This window comes from Rhopalosiphum maidis, chromosome 3 (assembly GCF_003676215.2).
Source record: "Rhopalosiphum maidis isolate BTI-1 chromosome 3, ASM367621v3, whole genome shotgun sequence".
In the NCBI taxonomy this organism is placed as follows: Eukaryota; Metazoa; Arthropoda; class Insecta; order Hemiptera; family Aphididae; genus Rhopalosiphum; species Rhopalosiphum maidis.
Genome location: NC_040879.1, coordinates 61869411 through 61890089, shown reverse-complemented (window position 1 = coordinate 61890089; position 20679 = coordinate 61869411). Strand labels below are relative to the sequence as shown.

The 20679-nt window shown below is 25.8% G+C and overlaps 1 protein-coding gene and 1 pseudogene across 1 annotated transcript; both read left to right on the top strand.

Annotated features, from left to right (window-relative positions):
* LOC113558055 overlaps positions 1–2833 on the top strand; it is a 4095-nt pseudogene extending 1262 nt beyond the window's left edge.
* Positions 2834–13721: 10888 nt separating this feature from the next.
* On the top strand, positions 13722–17580 carry LOC113556952 (protein cornichon-like). Its single transcript, XM_026962199.1, has 5 exons — positions 13722–14288; positions 15156–15224; positions 16244–16356; positions 16426–16569; positions 16636–17580. The coding sequence occupies exons 1-5, from the start codon at positions 14208–14210 to the stop codon at positions 16661–16663; spliced, it is 435 nt and encodes a 144-aa protein (XP_026818000.1). The 5' UTR covers positions 13722–14207; the 3' UTR covers positions 16664–17580.
* Positions 17581–20679: the final 3099 nt, after the last annotated feature.

The window sequence follows — 20679 nt, the reverse complement described above, 5'->3', positions numbered from 1 at the left end:
TATACATTAAAATCGAAATTCAGACGAGTAATTTATGAGGTCTATATATTTAAAATTTAGATGAGTGAGGTAGTAGACCAGCATTTTGTAGCGTATTCCCTTACCACTCCACCATTCTTCCGTTATAAAAACCAATAAATTATTCAATTGTTTACTCATATACAATTTCTTATGTATGTATTATTAATTTTTAAATGATTATTGTTATTTTTAGAAATTTTATAGAAATTTGGATACATTTCGATAGGCACAGTTGGGCACAGTGTACCATTGAAACAAAATGGAAAGAGGATCTCATAAAAGTTCTGTAGAATTGTAGCAAGGCCTATAATTTTCTTATTAATTATTTATTTATTTATTTTTTTTTTTTTGAGGACCTTAGCATATTTAATTTAAAGTTTTAAATATTAAGTTTTTCATTTAAGTATAAACTACTTTATAAATAAATATAACCTACTATAATTTAAAAATAACTAATGCCATATAGACTAAAATGTCTTCAATACAAGTTTACTGATGGTGAACGATATAATTTATGAGATTAAGAGAGAAGTTGTACAACTTAAAAGATGAATATTATTAGGATCTACACAAAATTAAAAACAAAATATGCTGTTGAATAGGTTAATGATAAGGTGAGTTATTTTTATATCTATACCATAATAATTAATAAAAAACAAATTTAAATTTAAAAAACACCAACATAGAAACATAGATATCATTATCATCTTAAATTCTATAATAGTTCAATTTAATAAAATATTTAAACTAACTAACTAAATTAATTGTATGCAATTTTGTATAGAGAAAAACAAGCAGTTATGGTATTTCCTTAACTCTAGATTACATGCATTTAAAATATTCACAAGAATTCACGCACACAATATTTTTGACTGTGTATTGAAATATTTCAATTAAAACTCAATAAATTTGAATGATAATTATTTTATTGCTCTTAAATAAATAAAAAATGTAAAATATTTTTACTGATAATATTAACAAATAAAACTTTTATATACATGTTATTATGTTATATTATTAATTTATTAATTATAAATTATTTTATTCTAAAAAATAATTCTGTTCTATTATCGGCCAGTAATTATTCGGAAACATAATTTAAAAATAACCCATAATTGAATTTATATAAAATTAAATTATTTATAAATATCACAGTACACAGTCTATTAAATTGTATTTTAATAGTTAATGAATTTTGAATACTTCTATTACCGACATCAAATTGTATACAATTGAGAGTCATATCTAAATTTAGTTTATCATTTAATTAGAAGGTACTTTGGTTAGATACATAAACATTTCTAATTTTTGAAACAATGAACAAATTTTTAAAAGCCATGTCTTTTATACCATGAAGCATGTGCTCTAGGGTTAACATGAATCAAATAGGTAATTATAAATAGGATGTATTAGTTTTCGGACAAGATTATAGTTATATAATGTTATAATGTATATTGTCCATACATAATTCAAACTTAAACTTTAACTTTAAACTTCTATTAAATTAAATATTTAATTAAAGTTGTATAATTATTCATAGTTTGAATAGGTAATTTAAGTAAAGTATAAAATGTTGTAGGTATCTAACTTAACTTATCCCTGATTAAAATTTGAGACACGCTAGCTATATTTTTAAACATTCAATTAAAATATTCAATGTAGGTTGGTACCACATCATGTGCATACAAATTAATTGAATTTATTTCTTTATTATTATGATTTTTACAAGCAAAGATGGGTTCAAACTATTAAAATCTGATATTATTATTTTTAGTCATAGTATTTATTTAAAAAATAACGGTCCCAAAATGTATGTACCTATTTATAAGTAAACAGTTGAACAAATTAGTGCTCGAATAAATAATCTACCAATGGTTTAAACTAAATAATTAAAATATTTATTTTTATATCAGTTGTGAAATAAAGTAAATGGAAATAAATTATAATTTTTCCTTAACGCATAGTAGTATATTATACATTGATAATTTTTTAATACAACTACCTATTAACACAGTTCTAAGATAGGTAGATTCATACCCAAAACAAGGGTACAAACTTCTAAAAAAACATATTTAATAATTATTATGGTGAAATCTGAGTTAAACGCTATGAATTTTTGACGTTTTACTATCATATGTGTGTAAGATGACATTTTTCCACAAGTTTTAAAATATTAGATAGGTATACCTATAGGCTTGTTAATACTGAGCTTCACTATTTTGAACCTAGTAATAAAATTCATCATTGAAAAGGTCTCGATAAAAATATATGAGTAAAAGTGACAAATGTATGATTATACCTACATTGAAAACTGAATAAAGAAATAAACTTTTTATAGATACCTCATATCTAGGTAAACTATAATTGGAATAACAAAATTCCCATGCCTGTCTATAATGTATTTGAAATTACAATTACAGGTTTGTCATCACTAGAGCACCAGACACTGAATTCAATGGACAAACAAAGTATTTTACTAGAACTAGTAACAAAGTCTGGAGTAATAAACATTTTGAATTATGACCGTAACACATATCACACAAGATATTAACGCCAACAGCCTCATATAATTGATTTGGTAATTCACACCATTCTTAATGTTACAACATAATGTATAGAAAATCACATCGATAGAGGGTCACTCCTTGATTCGACGACGCCAAATAACGCGTCCACGCCCGATCTTGTAATCGGTCGTGCGGACGTCCAACCCGAGTCGGTCGACAGCGGATCCGCAATCGGACCGTCTGTCGATCTGTCATCACCGCCGTTATCGATATGTGCAAATATACTCACCGAGGTTGATGCATAGCACAACGAGAACGCTGTAAACATTCTTCATCTCGGAAAATGGCGGTTATTTTTCCGCGCACGGGCGGGACGAAGTGCAGGGAATAAATACAGTGATTTTACAACGTTAATCGATCAAACGCCAAACGGACGAGAACAAATTTTATTAATAATAGAAAAAAAAAAAAAAAACAGTCGCAATCGTTTACCAAACCAAAACATAAAACAACATGGACACCATTCGGCCGACGCGCGCTGAAGAATGACTAATGAATTAATGAGTTATGAGCGTCGTTTAGCCGTCTCGGAAGCAGATAATAACTATAGTGTTATTGTAGTGGTAACTAGTGGTAGGTACTGTGTAGACGCGTCTGCTGTGACGAACAACGAACGCTGCCCACCTGTGGAATGCACATGTATGTTATATGATACATTATTGTTGTTACGACGCCCGAAACGTTTCCCTCCAACAACGGCGGTCTTATTCTTTTGTTTTCTGCTGATAGTCACGTACCTGGAGGTAGTGATGAGGCGGAGGAGGAACGGTGCGTGTGTAATTGTCCTTCGGCTGGCGTTCGAACTTCGGAGAGGGGCTTGGTTCATATATTAATAATTTTAAAACACGTCGAGTACACATGAAAACGAATAATACGACAATATTTTGTTATTTATAATATTACAATTTTCGTTAAACGGGCTCGTGCGTATTTATTCTGTCAAACAGTTCGACACGATAGTTTTTGATTTTTGAATCTGTCGAATCATTACGGTTATACTACCCACCAAGTATTGTAGCCTATTTGTAGGCGGCTTTTATTTTTATTTTATTCACTTTTCGTTGTGATCCGCTTTCATCTTGAGAACTGAATTAACATTACTATTTACTATACTCTATATTCTATAATCAGTATAAGACCAATTTAGGTACCTACTACTCGTATTTAAGGAGGTAGTATTAAGATAACTTGTTAATTGTTTATACGAATGTCGCCTGACAGAAATTATGCCGAACCACGCGAAATAGGTACCTATAATTTATAAATATTAAACTAAACGTTATATATTACGGGCTAAATATAGTTTATATAACTATTTGAAACAAGAGATTCCTATTGTTTATGTAAAAAATATATAAATTGTTTTTCTTATTGCGGCTATGCTAGGACGCTACGTAAATGTAAATAATATAAGTAATACCTAAGTATTTACATTGGTGGCAGATATGCATATCAAGTCTTTAATACTGCTAATACTGAACATGTACCTATTCATTTTAATTTATTCATCTAACTGATCGAGATATTGTTTTTTTATTATTATTTTTTATTTACATGATGGTTTGGATTAACAATTTATCATTATTAATTATATTTAACATGAAATAAATAAATATCTATATTATCTTAATAAAATATTTAGGTACCTACCTACCTATCTATAATCTATACAAATTAAAAATACGAATAATTTCTACATAATTTTAGTAATTTATTAATAATAATTTAATACCTAGGTATACAGTATATACTATAATATATTTCTATAAGACTATAAATATATTAAATTGTCTTGTGTAACTCGATTGTCTTTATTTTATTAATGATTAATCATAGATATAATTAAAAATTTAAACATTCAACTTTAACGCTAGAACACCTAGCTAAGGTCTTAACATAATAAAAACTATACAGTCATTATTTTATTAACGTATAGTCCGATTATAATAATTATGATAAAGAATATAAAAATTGTAAATTATAAAATAATAGTAATTATTATTTATATACTTATTATTAGCATTATTACCTACCTCTAACTATTTGTTTTTGTAATATTAATAATATTATTATTAATGATTAATCTTAATTTATGATGGTTTTACAATCTTACGTATAAATATATAATAGTGTGGTTGATTTTCAATATATATATTTTTTTAATATTAACAATTTATTTTATTATTTTAACATTTAATCTATACAATTGTATAGTTATAGATTGAATTGTATCTATATTGTAAAATGTATACGATTTTTAATAATAGTACAATATGTGTATTAAACATATTTAAAAATTAAAAAATTATGTTCTTATAGTAGTTACCGTTGGTACCGACCTACCAGTACATTGTAGCCAGTACACAGTAGCAGTCAGTAAGTAGATAGTAGATACGTACTTACGTAATAGAGCTACCCATACAGCTATACCTAATTTTATTGTTGAAAATTGAAACAACATTATTGCTGTACTGTTTGCGAATAAGCTAATTTATTTCAAGTTCTATGTATAGTATACTAAAGTTATTAGTTTATAAATATTATCTGAGTGTTTAATACTGTTAATGTATTTTTATTAGCAAATTATTAACTAGGTATTATTATACGCAAATAGGTACGCGATATGCCATACTTTTATACTGAAACTCTGTCCTATCATATAACGCAGACATGCAGTTACGGTGTAATATTTTTTTTGATTTAAAAGTATAAATTAATTAACCTTTGTTCTTGAGTTCATTTGAAAGCAAATAATACTATTTCAGTATAGTATTGATTAAAATTCATTAGGTATGTATTATATGTGTGCCTACAAATAATGAAATAAACTTAAATCATTACTGGGTATACTAGGTAGGTATATGTATATTTTTCGTATATGTAAGTGTAGGTAATGACTAATGATACAATTCGTATGATTATAAAAATAATTTAAAGTATTTTTTTATTTATATTATTAAATAAAAATTTTATCTGAGGTAAATAAGATACCTAATCTAAATAATTTTTTATGACAAGACTTTCAAATTTTTGGTAATAAATGTGTAAGTATATTATATTATTTTTTTCTCGGTAGATGAATGTGTTAGGTAATTTTTTAGTCTACTCATATTTCTTGTAGGTATAATCGTATTTTCAAGTTATGTTTATATTTATATGCATTGTACACTATTGTTAAATGTATTTTACTAGAGTTATAGTTATTTTGTTGTATATTGTTCATTTCACTGTTTGTAAGCACTATTGCGGCAATGGGTAATCGTATTTAATACACACGTATTTACAAGTGTAAAATTGGAACTTGGAGTATATGTATAAGTATAACAATAAAAAAATATTTACATTATTATTTTTAAAAGAAACACTCAATATATACGAGTAAATAGTGTTGTAAATACGATTTTTTTATTGAACTTTCCCTTACACCATACATATAAGTATTATTCAGTATTAGCTAGGTATCGTATTATTTACATATATCAACTATTTTAAAATAAACTCTTTACAAATCTGATTCAATTGTATATCGTTCAATATAGTTAAGTGTTAACACATACAACATCAAACTGATCAAACAATCGGTTTCCGGAAGAAAAATTCCATAGTAAAATAACTACGTTTTATTTTTATTTTAGATTAACTCAATTAAGTTAAAACTATTATAGTATTATAAAACCAACTATACACTACCTACCTATTGGCTACTAAGATGTGAGACAAACAAACAGACGACGATTAACATGGGCGAATAAAATATATTTTTACATTTGATTATTATTTATTACCTATAGTCGCTATAGAGTATATTGTTATATTATATTATAAATTGTAAGTGAAAATATTAAAATCTTAAAATAATTGATATTATTATATTGTAATATTTAAAAATTAAAACTAAAAAAAAAACACAAATAGATCTATGCTTACGTATTTTATGTCTCCAAATAAGTAAAGTATAATAATTGAGTCCGAACTTGGAATAATTAAATAATGATATATATATTATTATATCAACCAATTTAAACATTTCAATTATTGATTGATATACATATTTGAATATTTCACACATACTCTTATATTAATTAAATTTCACAAAATAAACACACAACATTTTTAATTATATAAGTAGGTGTAGAATTGTTCGCAACAAATAATCCTAAACCTATAAAATCGAGAAAAAGATTTTATTTCAAAAGTTTTTCGGGATCACTATTAAAACACGGATTCAATATTTCAATGAGTATTAGGTATATTTAAAATTTTACGAGATTTAATTAGTACCTGTATATTATATAAAATAACCAATGATTCAGTTCGTTTTATTACTGTGACTCAGTTCGTGTGCAGCCTTTTTTTTTTGTTTTTTTTTTCAATTGAATTTAATATAAGTTATGTCTTTGAGCATCACAACGACACAACTTATTCTCGCAGCGTATAATTATGATTGACACTATGTATGCTGTATGCATCATATACTTACCTACGTAGTCTAATTTACCGGTTACCAATAATAAGGGCGTAGGCAGTGCTGTCTCAAGGCATGGGCCCGTAGGGCTCGGGCCTGAGGCTCCGATATTTTGGCTGTATGTAAACTGCGACAAAATTACTCCTTTTCTAAAAGTCGATATGTAAATTTCGACAAAACCGATAAGATACATTATACAAACTGCGTCAATTTAATTTATATATATATAATAAATATGTAGATACTATATACATACAGTGCTTGAATTGGGGGTGAACGTGGGGGGACGGAGTCCACCTTCTTTTTTCTTTAGCATACCCGTTCTATTTATTTGAAACGGAACGCTGGAAATGAAACATTTGCTGTAGTGAATTTGTAAATTATCAGTTTTTTCTGATGCAAAATATACCTATAACCTGTAACCTATAGCCATAATATTTGTAAATTTGTATCGACTATGAAAAAAAATTGGTTAATAATAATGGGTAATTAATATAATCAATCGTTAGGCTGCAGTGACTTAATAATAATAAAAAGGAAAAGAAGAATGAACCTTATCCGTGCATCCCCCCCTACCGATTGGAAAAATCCCACTTTACAGACAAAAAATTAAAAGTTAAAATATTAAACAGTTATTTATTATGCACAAACTTTTCACGGGATTTTAAGACTTTTCCAGAGTTTTTTCCAACCCGTTCTTTTCGTATTCGCGTAGTTTGCGTCTTTGAAAGCCGTGCATATATATCTACGATTTTTTCGCAGTTTGCGTTCATAGCGATCGCAGTAACGAGTACGACCGCCGACGACAGTCCCCCGGACGTTTTTCTTCGTTCTTTTTATTTCCGCACATAAGATCGCGGACGCCGATCGATGTACGTGATATTTATTCTATTGTTATTGCTTAAATGTACTCGTATATAATATACGTTTGATTCGAAGCCCATTTGTCGATGTACAATACTGTTTTTTTTTTTTTATTCAATAAATTGCGACAATTGCGTTATATATTTATATTATTTTTGTTGTTCTCGGTAGCTAAACTTTTACATCATACTTATATCTTCAACCGCGGGTTGTGCTATTTACCATAAAAGCGTTTATCGACGACGTTTGTGTCGCACAATACTGTATTCATGTACATGGGTGTATTGGTGTATATATGTAATAATTAGAGGTCGGATTTTTATGATTTTACATATTTGTTTCTGGTCTATGCAGTTGAATGGGAGTGAGAAATCTTTACGATTCATGAAACACAGAATTCACAAGAAAAAATTTATTTTGCATAAAAAAGCATATTTTAGGGGTTAGAGAATATTTAACACGTTAGAGATTATTTGAGAATATTTTTGTTATATCGGTATATAATGAATATATTTCACGTATATCAGCACTTTGATAAATACAATGTTCACTAAATGATTTATTTCCGGGTTTCTGGGTTCTAATAAAAATTAATCTCTAGGTATTCCTTATCGATTGCGATGTATATAATATAATATATATAATTTTCTTCAGAATGTCACAACTATTAAAAGTTTGGAAAAATCAAATACTTCCTTAGTTGATATGATAAATATTATCGAAAAGACTTTTACACAACTTGAGCAGATACCAGGAGAAAAAGTAGTAAAAACAAAAATATTGCGACTTCAACAAAAAAACAAAGGATACAAATTTTTGAAAAATATTGGACAAATCCTTAGTGGAAATAACACAGTACAACTTCCGGAAAATTATTCACCGACTATGGTAACCGACTTGCAATATTCTCCAGTGACATTGGTTGATGTCGAACGGTCCTTAGCATCTACAAAAATATTCTTACAAACCGGCGTACTAAAATTACACCGGAACACATTGAATAGTAATTAATAATTAATTGTTATTGTAAAATTAATTAAATATATTTAAAACTAAATTAACAAAAAATAAATTTAAACTAAATTTTTTTTTAATATTAAATGAATATTTTGCATATTTAAGGATATAAAACATCATATATTTGGTATTTTAAAAGAATATTAAGAGAATATATTGACTATTTTATGTGACATAAAAACATCATATTTTAAGGATTTTAAGAGAATATAAATTCGACCTCTAGTAATAATACATGATAAGTTTTTTGTAGGTGTATTGATGAGTTAATATTTTATTAATAACATGTTATATATCTTTATAAATCGTAATTTAAATCATAATGTCATTGGATGATGTGTAATAAATAAATAAGTGTTTCTTTATTTTAAAATATTTTTATATAATAAATTTAATGATTTTTGGGGTTTATGGGTGGCTGAAGGTGATGTGGGGGGCTTTGCTCCGTAGTCCGCACAGTAATGTGATATTGAATTTTGTGTGGAACACTCGTTCATCCAACATCCACTGCAGAGTCCCCCTTCTAGTTTTTTTTCCAAATCAAGCACTGTGAACATACCGTAACGATAACATATTTATAGGTATATAAATACATAATATATACCTATGTGTTATTATATACAAATGTAATAATTTAATTAATATGTTATATTGGAGACAAATTTGTAAGAAAAATCCGAATTTATTTTTAAGCTTTAATGCATAATACTAAATATCGGCTCCTTCACAAGTACAAGATTATCACAAGTTAGGTCTGTACGTGTTGTGTTGTATAATATTATATTTAAAATGAAACTTATACAAATGTTTAGCCAGAACGGCAAATATTTATTGGTGCTAAACAATTTTAAATTTAAATATAAATATAATTCCAAAATAAGCGGTTATTCGATATGAATTTTCTCAAAGAAAACATGCAGAGTCAAATTGGTCTTGAACATCAAAAATATTACTCTACAAGAAAAATCATTTTTGGTACATAATCTAAAGCTATATACAAATACCATAACATATTATATATTTAAATAAATGATTAACATATATGTGTTATCGTATTGGCTATGTATACTAGTATATAGTATCTATATATACTATATATATATTACGGTAAATTATGTTAGATTGTCGCAGCTAGTTTGTGTAATGTTAATTTTCTTTTTTGGCGCAGTTTACATATCGACCTTTAGAAAAGGTGTAATTTTGTAGTAGTTTACCATCTCCTGAAATTTTAAGTGCCCCAAATTCACATAGATTACATCAATTGCTATAAATATCATAATTTTACATTTTTTTTTCTTAAAATGTTTTAATATAAATTTCGAACGATAAAATATTAAAATTAGCTATGTATCAAAATAGTAATAAATAATAATGAATAATTGATATCTTGACCTTTTTAATTAACAGGAAAATATTTTTTGACCGTACCTATATTTTGAAATTATAATAAACAATAAAATAACAGAGATTTAAACGGAACAAAATTCACTTTTTACTAATACAAAATATAATATTTAATAAATAATAATATATTATGTGTTAAAAAATGTGTAAGTATATCATAATTTAGTATTATAAAGTCTTTGAAATATGTTGGGCCTGGGACCCCGATAAAACTTTAAGACGGCTCTGAGCGTAGATGAGTAGAAGTATTAATAGTCTACTCGCACACGACAATTTATCATTACAATAACTGTATACACATAGATAGGACCTACCCTATATCTGTACGCCTGCTATATATGTGTGTGTGTGTGTGTTTAGTCATTAAAGGAGACGAACTATTATATAAGCATTAAGTACATAAACAAAAAAAAAAAAAATCAACACAATCAAAACTCAATCTCTGAAAGTCTCTGCGAGCAGTTCTCGTGAGGAGAGTAATATTATTTAGTTTTCGTCATGATATATTGTTAGGTGGTCTACTAAAGTTTATAATACACTATATATAATATATATTTATATACACACAATCCTTTAAAACATTATAATAGCGGTGCTATACATATACTTATGCATATTGTGCATACTTTATAGTTTATATACTATTAATATGTTACCGGAAGCGGTAATCTGCACGTTTCGTGGTGCGTATATAGAGCTCATTATTTCCTTATTTCGTCCCGCATGCTGTGTATTGTATCGCCGGGAGTGGTTGCTTAGGCTTACGACGTGGGGTGTATAACTAGACACACGTGTATTATATTACTTCAAACGAACGTCTTTTTCATCATTTTTTACAATGTATAGAACATGGTGCAATAATAATAATTACTAGAATAATGATAATAACAATAATTATAGCCAACGGAAAAGCGTCAGTTCGTGACTCAAGTGTGTGTGCGTGTGCACGATCGAGCTTTTCCGACGAGGGGTGAATATTGTACGTATAATATTATATTATATAAATGGTGTACGCTGTGATTGTAGAATTTTTACAGTGGGTACCTACTATATAGCAGCGATTCTCCAACAGCCTGTGACCTGTAGTAAAGTCGTAAAAAATTATTCCAAATATTCGCATATTTCATATAATATAATATAAAATATAAACAGTAGTCTTTGGTTAATTTAAATGCATTCAAAATAAAAATAAATAAATTAAAACTATCATACTAATATAAATACTTACCGTTGATCAATAACTAACGAGTAATAACTATAAAATATGTAATAGTGTTTTATTATTGTTGTCATTTTATGGATTAAAATATAAAATATAGTATTATATAATTTTTTTTTTATAATTAATTGATTACGTATAATAATTATTTATTATCGTATGTCAATATCTATGTATATATATCATTATGGTTTTACATTGTTTAGGCAAGTTTCAAGAATCAAAATTTTGAAAATTGAATAAATACAGGACTCCTATAATAAAGTCACAACATTTTTATAAAGTTATAAATCATTAATTGTTTTTATAGTAATTTAAAATTGTTGAAAATATCTAAGCAGCAATTTTTTTTATATTAAGTACTTATTTGTAATTTAAACTTTCACAAAATTGGATATTTAAACATTTTAAATGAAAAATATTGATTTTAGTTACCTATTTTGTTATAGCCTATAGGTACCTACTTAATTCTAATATAATAAAACTGTAAATATTTCATCCTTGATGAATATATTATTAATATGTAAACTTTATTATCATTTTCTATGTACAATGCAGTTTTAAAAATATTTAACGTTTATTATAAGCTAATACTTACGTATACCCGAATTTATAATAACTGCTGCCACAATTATTCTACGGTACGTCACGGTATTGATATATTTTTATAGTTTGTGAATATTTCAAGTTTCTATAAAAAAATTTCTTTCTTAAATAAAACAAAAATTAATATCTATTTTCGTCAAAAACTATAGCGTTATCTACGTAAATTTCTGTATTATCACTATTTTTTTCCGATTATTGAGTACAGTAGAATTAATACGATAAATTGAAAAAAAATATATCTGTCTAAAATACGAGCAACATTAAAATCATATACCAGAAACCACGATCCTCCACCACCAATTTTTTACTCTAAATCTTAAAAATAAACAAAAGAAAAAAAGAAAGTATCTTTATCCAAACATTAAACATACCTACAATAGCTAATAATTTAAAAATACGTATATTATACGGTACATTTTTCGCTTCACTTAGTATCTTTAGAAAATTGGAAATCACCAATCGTGAAAACCATTAAGTATTAATTATTTATTTACTCTGCTGTACTTTTATTGTACCTACCTGTGTTTAAATTTTATAACACGGACAATTTGTACTATTATATACGTAAAGTACATATTAATGTACATAGTAATATACCTAAGTGTTATGTGTATATAATGTAAATTATTAAAATGTAAAAATTAAATATAAAAAAGTAAATTTATTAAAAACGTTATAAAATATAGTATATTATACTATAAGTCAAAATAATCAGTTTAAATCAATTAAAAACGTGTACAATATAAACATATTATGTCAAAAAAGAGAAATAATATTTTTTGATTTCGTATTCTACACACACTGGAAATTAAAATTCTTAGTAGGAACAAGGCCACCTGGGTATCTAGGTACTTACTTCCTCTAATCAAAATAGTAAATAAATAGGTAGGTTCGTAGGTATTACATATTTAGAACTTAGATCACAGTCAAAATTATGCTTTGATTGCTCCGCAATGGCACTAAAGTGTTCATCAAAGATTAATACAATCATATATCATATATGTCACTATAGTGACTAAAATTAATTGTTATACCTATTATAATGTCTAATAGTAGGTAATTTATAAGCGATCTCTTAAGGTTTAAGTTCGCTATTACTCTATTAGCCATTGGGTTTGTCACTACTTTAGTTTATTTAACGTGTAGATGGCTACATAGGTAGTAGTAGGTACTTAGTAGGTAGTTTCCTAAACAATGCAACGAAATAAAAGTTTAAAACACTACGATTTTTATTAGATAAATATTTGTGTTTATTTTAATAAACTTATTTGTATAGATATTCTATACTATTTTCTATTAAGGCTGTAAATCATTGACATAATATTATTTTATGTCAATGCTGTAAATTGTTATGTACGTAGTACGAATGTACGACTATAATAACACGTACGATGACTGCAAAATGTTGAAGCCAAGTGTTGCGAATGTTGCGATAAACCTCCATAGTCCACGTCGAACCAGCCCAATCGCCAAACCCGTTATCGCCAGCGCTCGGCCGTTATCAATAATACAATTGTATAACGTTTATCTTAATACGATAAACGATTACGAACATTTACGAATCGCGAACGAATTATACCATACGAGTGACTCGACTGGCCCTGTTATTACAATAGTATAAAATATTTATGATGTCCTTAATTCTTATACGCATAATATGTTATCGTTATACTTAATTACTTAATTAATCTAATTTTCAATATTGTATTATAAGTCGTAACATACGTTTTAAAATTGTATATAATACGAGTCTATCACAGTAATTACGTACATTTTGATAATATTTCGACAAACCAGTGATCTGTTCGATCGAAAATTCACACTGCTTATTGTACAATTATTTTTCTTGTTTTTAAACGCTAGTGATCAACGATAACTGTCGCCAAAAAAATAAACTTATATTCTCTGTATTAATAGTATTTCTAGTATACTCGTCAATGGTTGTGGTCGAGGTTACGATGTTTTAGATTGATTTATTTAGTGGCTTTTTTTGATTTTAAATTAACTAAGTACCAACTATTGTAGTAGTTAACCAACTACTACAATGTCTTTCACATTCTCAGCGTTCACTTATATCGTGGCCATGATATCAGATGCATTTTTATTATTTTTTTCAATATTCCATGTAAGTATTGTAATGTAATATAATTTGAGTTCAATTATAGTATTATTTAGTAGGTACCTATTACCTATATCATTTAAAGTTTAAAGATGTACTAGTACTTAGTAGTATTTGCAATCTACTTAGTAGTGGGTGGTAGTTTATCTACAGATATAGTATTTATCTATCTAAAAACTTGTAAAAAAATTCATAGCATAGGTATGTGAGAAATTCACCAAACATGTTTAGTGATTAAATAAAAAGATCTCTATTTCCCTTCTAGTTCTAACAGTAATATTTTTCTGGGTTATTCCTACTTATCTATCGCTATTCTTAAAAAAAAAAAATAAATGTTTCAATTACCTATGTATTGAATCTATTATACTTGGATTGTCAAACTCAATATGTCTTATCATATTTTGAATATATTATGCTTTCTATTGGTCATTTTTTACCATACACGCCGTTCAGAATAATTAAAACAAGAGTTCAGTTTCATGCATATTTGACAAGGAAAGACCGATGGGTGAATAGAGGCATCAGTCTGTTGGCCCGTAGCAGCGATGGAGAGTTTCAAGGTGACTCTGTTCAGACAAAACACCTTAGACTATAGACTATAGTTTCTTCTTTTAAATTTATCTATAGTAAAAAACCCATATCTATTTTAACATTTATTTTTGTTGTATTTAATAACACATAATTTTAAATGAGTAAAGCTTGTTTGGAATTATTTATTCATTTAATATTAATTTTGGTCTGATTATATTAGATACGTTTAAAGAATGTATATGTATATATTTTATGATATGTATATTATGGTATTATAGATCACTTAATTTATTAAGTTAATCACAACTACTTACTTCAAAATTTAAATTATTTTTGTTTTAGATAATTGCATTTGATGAACTTAAAACTGATAGCAAAAATCCAATAGATCAATGTAACAGCCTAAATCCAGTGAGTATAAATAAAACCAAATATAAAATATATAATATATTATTTACTTATTCATAATTTTTAATTGTATTGAATTCAAAAATATTTTGTTTATAAATTGTAGATATTATTTATTTAACTAATTGATATGTTTTGTTCCACACATCATAAAAGTATAATAAAAGTATACAAAAATATGGTCTAAAATTATTTCTGACATCATTAATAAGTCAAAATAGATATTTTGATGGCTAAAAGGCTAAATTTGATGTCAAAAATGCTAAAATGTTCAGGGGAGCTATTTAAAGTGTTACTATTTTTCAAATACCTATAGTTTTTTTGAGTGTGAGTTATAACTTATGTGTAAACTTGATAATATGATGTTTAATTTACTGTAAATTAATTTGTTAGCTAAACTTGACTAAAACTGTCTATATTTTTTTTTGGACATAGTTTTTGCGCATTCAAAAATATGATCAGTTTGTATGGTGCCAAATATTATAATGTATAAATAATGCATTTTTAATAATATTGGACACTTGATATTTGGCAGAATCATAAAAAGTATCTAGTTTTCTTGATTGGACATATAAAACCAATTTTTGAAAAAGTGGACGTATTATATTTGGCTTTTTAGCCTTCGAATTATGTATATTGTGTAAGAACCCATAGCTATTGTTAATTTTTTTAATCAATACCTATTTTGTATTAATTTATTTTAAGTAAATAGATATTATTATGGTAATATAATACTTTCTAACAATTTTTGTTCTGGATAAATTATAACTATTATTTTTTTTTTAATTTTAATAATTTTATAAAAGTTGATACATTTTATTATAAAAAAAATATGAAATAATAATTAGAAAAAACTTAAATAATAGATACTACTAACTTTAAGTTTATCATAACTTACCAACATATTATTAGATATCCAATATGTAGTGTCCTTAAAAAAAAAAAAAAAATCCATAATTTTTTTTATAATATAATATATTAATATTATGTTATAATTAAAAATATTTATTTTTTAATTATAGTTAGTGATTCCTGAGTATATGCTACACTTCTTCTTCAATATTTTGTTTTTGTTTGGAGGCCAATGGATTTCATTTGCTATTAATATACCATTAATGGCTTATCATATAAAAAGGTAATAATATTTTTAAAAAATTATCATAAATATAATATTTTTTACTGTAGTGTTATTTTTTTTTCTTAGATATCATAACAGGCCAGTTATGTCTGGTTTTGGTCTCTATGATCCTACAAGTATTATGAATGCTGACAAATTGTATACATATCAACGTGAGGGTTGGATAAAATTATCGTTTTATCTGTTTTCGTTTTTCTATTACTTATATGGGTAAATAAAGAATTTTTTTTGTTATCAAAATAGATGTAATATTAATGTATGAATCGATTTTTTCAGAATGATACGGGCATTGATAACAGTTTAAACCAAAGTTACTTCTAGCAAATTTCTTCTTTTCATAATATGTTTTGTACATATTTGTTTATTTTTTATCGGTATAAAACAGCTATTTTTTATTTAAGTCTACCTCAGTATATATATATATATATATACATATATATATGTATATATATATATATATACATATATATATTTACATGTTATGGGCAAAGTAAGAAATTCAGGCATTGTATAACAATATCCAGGCACTGTGCAAAATGGCCTAATATTTTAATAATATTAATTCATCAGTTGTAAGAACCCAATTGGATACCTAATAGATTTAAAAACTAATATTTGAAACGTCTATTTCAGATTTTTTTTTTTGATTATTTGTACCCTGTAAAATTGTTTATTTAATTTTTAATATAGGTATTTATTCTACAGTGTTCAAATTTAATTATACAATGTTAACTTATTCTAACTTTGCCCTTGTGCACAGTGCCCGACTTCCTACTGTGCCTGTAACATATATATTATATACATGTATATAATATACTATATAGAAAATTATTCAAACAGAATGTAACCACATAACAGCACAATTGTTTTAATTTGTTTTATTGTATTTAGTGACATAAACAAAAAAATGTGAAAAAATCATTTTTTGATTTATTATTTTATAAGTTTTGTTTATGTGTATTACGAAATATTTTATATTTACAATATTAAATTTTTTATAATAGATGTGAAAAAAAATGTTAAGTTATTGTGTATATTTTTGGGATGTAAGGAAAAAGAACCAATGGTATTTGTTTATTTTGTTGCCTTGCTACTCATATAATAGTAGTATTGTACGCTTGATATATATATAAATACCAGAGTCCACCAAGTCCATAGTACCTTTAATATGATGATAATAAAATTGTATGTCTGACAATAATAATATAATTTATAAAATAAAAGTCGTCAATGTCGACCAAACATTAATTTTTATCACTATTTATTAATGGAAATACTTATATTCTTTATTCTTTTATAAATATTACTTATACTATTTTCAATGGCGGGGACGTAGGGTGATATCATTTTTAGTGTTCATAAGGATAGCAAATCAGTGCTGTCATTATTCATAAGTTATATTTTATATATGTATATTTATATGAAAGGTAATAAGTTAACTTATACAATATTACTGAATCTTGATGTGTTGATGTTTGGTTAAGTATAAATGTATAGAATTTTAGAATTTTCACATGTTTGCCTAGGTTGATAACCATTTGAATATTTCTCTGAAAGTAGGTTGTATTGGTACTTTTACTATGTACTACTGTACACCGAGAAAGTATTTAAAATGAGTAATGAGTAGGTACTTAAAAGTTAAAAGTATTTGAAATATTTGAATACTTTTGCTTTAAGTTTTTTATAAGACCAAATTCATTAAATTTGATTGATATTCAGGTTAAATTTATAATTTATATATTATTATATTATTTTATATTTATGTTTATTACTTATTAACAATTATATTCAGAGGTATAAAACCATATATATATTTACAATAGTTTGGTTGGTACTTTTACACTGTATAGTATTTTTGTTAGATTAATCATCTAAAATAAAATCAAAAGCAAACAATATAATACGAATTTGTTGCACATCTCCAATTTTAAAACAATCTATCTATTATAATTATTAATTAACAATAAAATTATAAGCTTATATTTTCATAACCGAAACGTTTATCAGGGCCACGTTGCTTTGCAGGCCCTATTTTTATGTGCACTACAAATGTACAAGTGTGCACTACTGTATTTGAACGCGTGTGCAATATTGTCAACAAAAAAAAAAAATTAAATAATGTACTAGCTACTAGAAAATATGAATATATTCTGAATATTTTTAAATTTAAATTATATTTAGTTATAATTAATTTTTATCAATTTTCAAACATTCAACAAGATCAGTATCTTATGTAGGCCATATGGAAAATTAGTTTTTTTGCAAAAAGACTAGGCTCTTTGCATTGGGGTAGCCCGTTTGCGAACTACTTATTATTTTTCCAAATAGCCTGCTGTTTTTCAGGTTCATTGTAAACAGCAGTTAGGCCTTTTAAGAACTACAATCATTTCATGGTAAAAACCATTTTAATTATTTTATTTTTAGTGTTATTGATAATAAAACAGTACAATATATGTAACATAAATGTAAAATGTAACATTATTATTCATTACTTATTACTTATTAATTTTGTACAGTTGTTGACAATTGAATTACTAGTTTTATTATATTATATTAGTAACAAAAAAAAAAAAATAAAAAAATAAAATATGTATTATTATTATTTGGACGGACGTTGTGAGAAATGTGTCAAGTCAAAAATGTTGATTTTTCAGGAGAAGAAAAAAACGTTTCAATTCATTAATTTTTGTTTTTAATTTGTTGGAATAGTTATTTCTATCTTATAGACATACTAATTTTCAGATTTTCATTTAATTTTAAATTTTAAATCATTTTAACTTTTGTAAGTGACTTGACATTAATGACACAAACAATATCTGACTTGACACCTTTTGCACATATTACTTAGCTGTAATAACACCCACTAATTTGGTTTTATAAAAGTCAGCTATCAGCAATAGCTATCACTATGTTAATCAATACATACCATTTTTTTAAACTAGTTAGGTACCTAGTATCTACTTGGTTTATTAATAAATTTGAAAAGAACAGTTTTATAAAATATTACCTATGCAAGAAAATCAATAAATAAATCTATAATAAATTAAAATTTGTAACTATTTCAATATTTTAGTAATGGAGGTACTATAATAATAGTATAATACGTCAAAAATTATTATAACTTACCATCATGTGTAGGGAATACTAACTCAAGTACTTATTGATGTTTTAAAATTTAAATATGATTATTAATTATGAATGAATAATAATATACTGCAATATTATACCAATTCCAATAAATGTGATAACAATATAAATCCCTATTAACCCTATTATGAGTATGATATTAATATTCACTTACTCTTACATAATCTAAATTTTTCATGATTTGAAGTTTTATGAAAGAATGTGTTCAATTTTCTACAACAGGATGGCTTAGTACTTGCTGTGCTAGTAGAGATGACATCTTACAAAATTTTATACAAAAATAGAATTTTAAGTATAGAATGGTAATTTAATGTTATAACATTTATAATACATTTTGCACATCAATATAATGTGATACAATCAAACAACTAGTCAAATAGTCAACAACTGTACAAAATTAATAAGTAATAACTAACAAGTAATGAATAATAATGTTACATTTTACAATGTTACATAATATATTGTACTGTGTTATTTATCAATAACCCTAAAATTAAAATATTTTAATTTTTATAATAATACATTTTTATAAAGTCGTCGTGATTAGGTAAGATAAAGAAATAAATAAAGATTGAAATTCTCAAGAATGATTCCAGGATATCAAGTTAGAGCTATGTATTTTTTTTGTATTTTTATACATTACATTTAAAAAATTAATTGATAAAATTTTTTTTTTATAACATTAAGTTGAATTCCTTTTTATAGTAGGTACTAATAATTATTTTAACATTGAAATAATAATCCAAAAAGCAAAAACTCAAATAAAATAAACTCAAATAAACCTAAAACGATTGTTAAAAGGGCCCTTCTTTAGTAGCTGTATTTAGGCCCTAAGACCCTTAAATTCGGAACACTCTCTGGTACACTATTTTTACTGTTTTTGTCCTACGTATGAATTCTTATATTTATCAATAGGTACTACGTATTGTATTCTTATGGTTTTCTCAATTTTATAAAAAAATAATTACCTATCTTCAAAATAAAATAATATAGATTTATATATTTATGTGTAGGTGCTTATTGATAATAAGTACTAAGTAGGTACCTTTATAAATTCTCAACATTTTTTAGAAACAGTGGTGATGATAAGTGTACCCTCCTCCCCATGTCGAGGAAATTATATGTTTGCTAACGTATGTGCCTTCTTGACAAAATCCTAAATACGCCACTGGT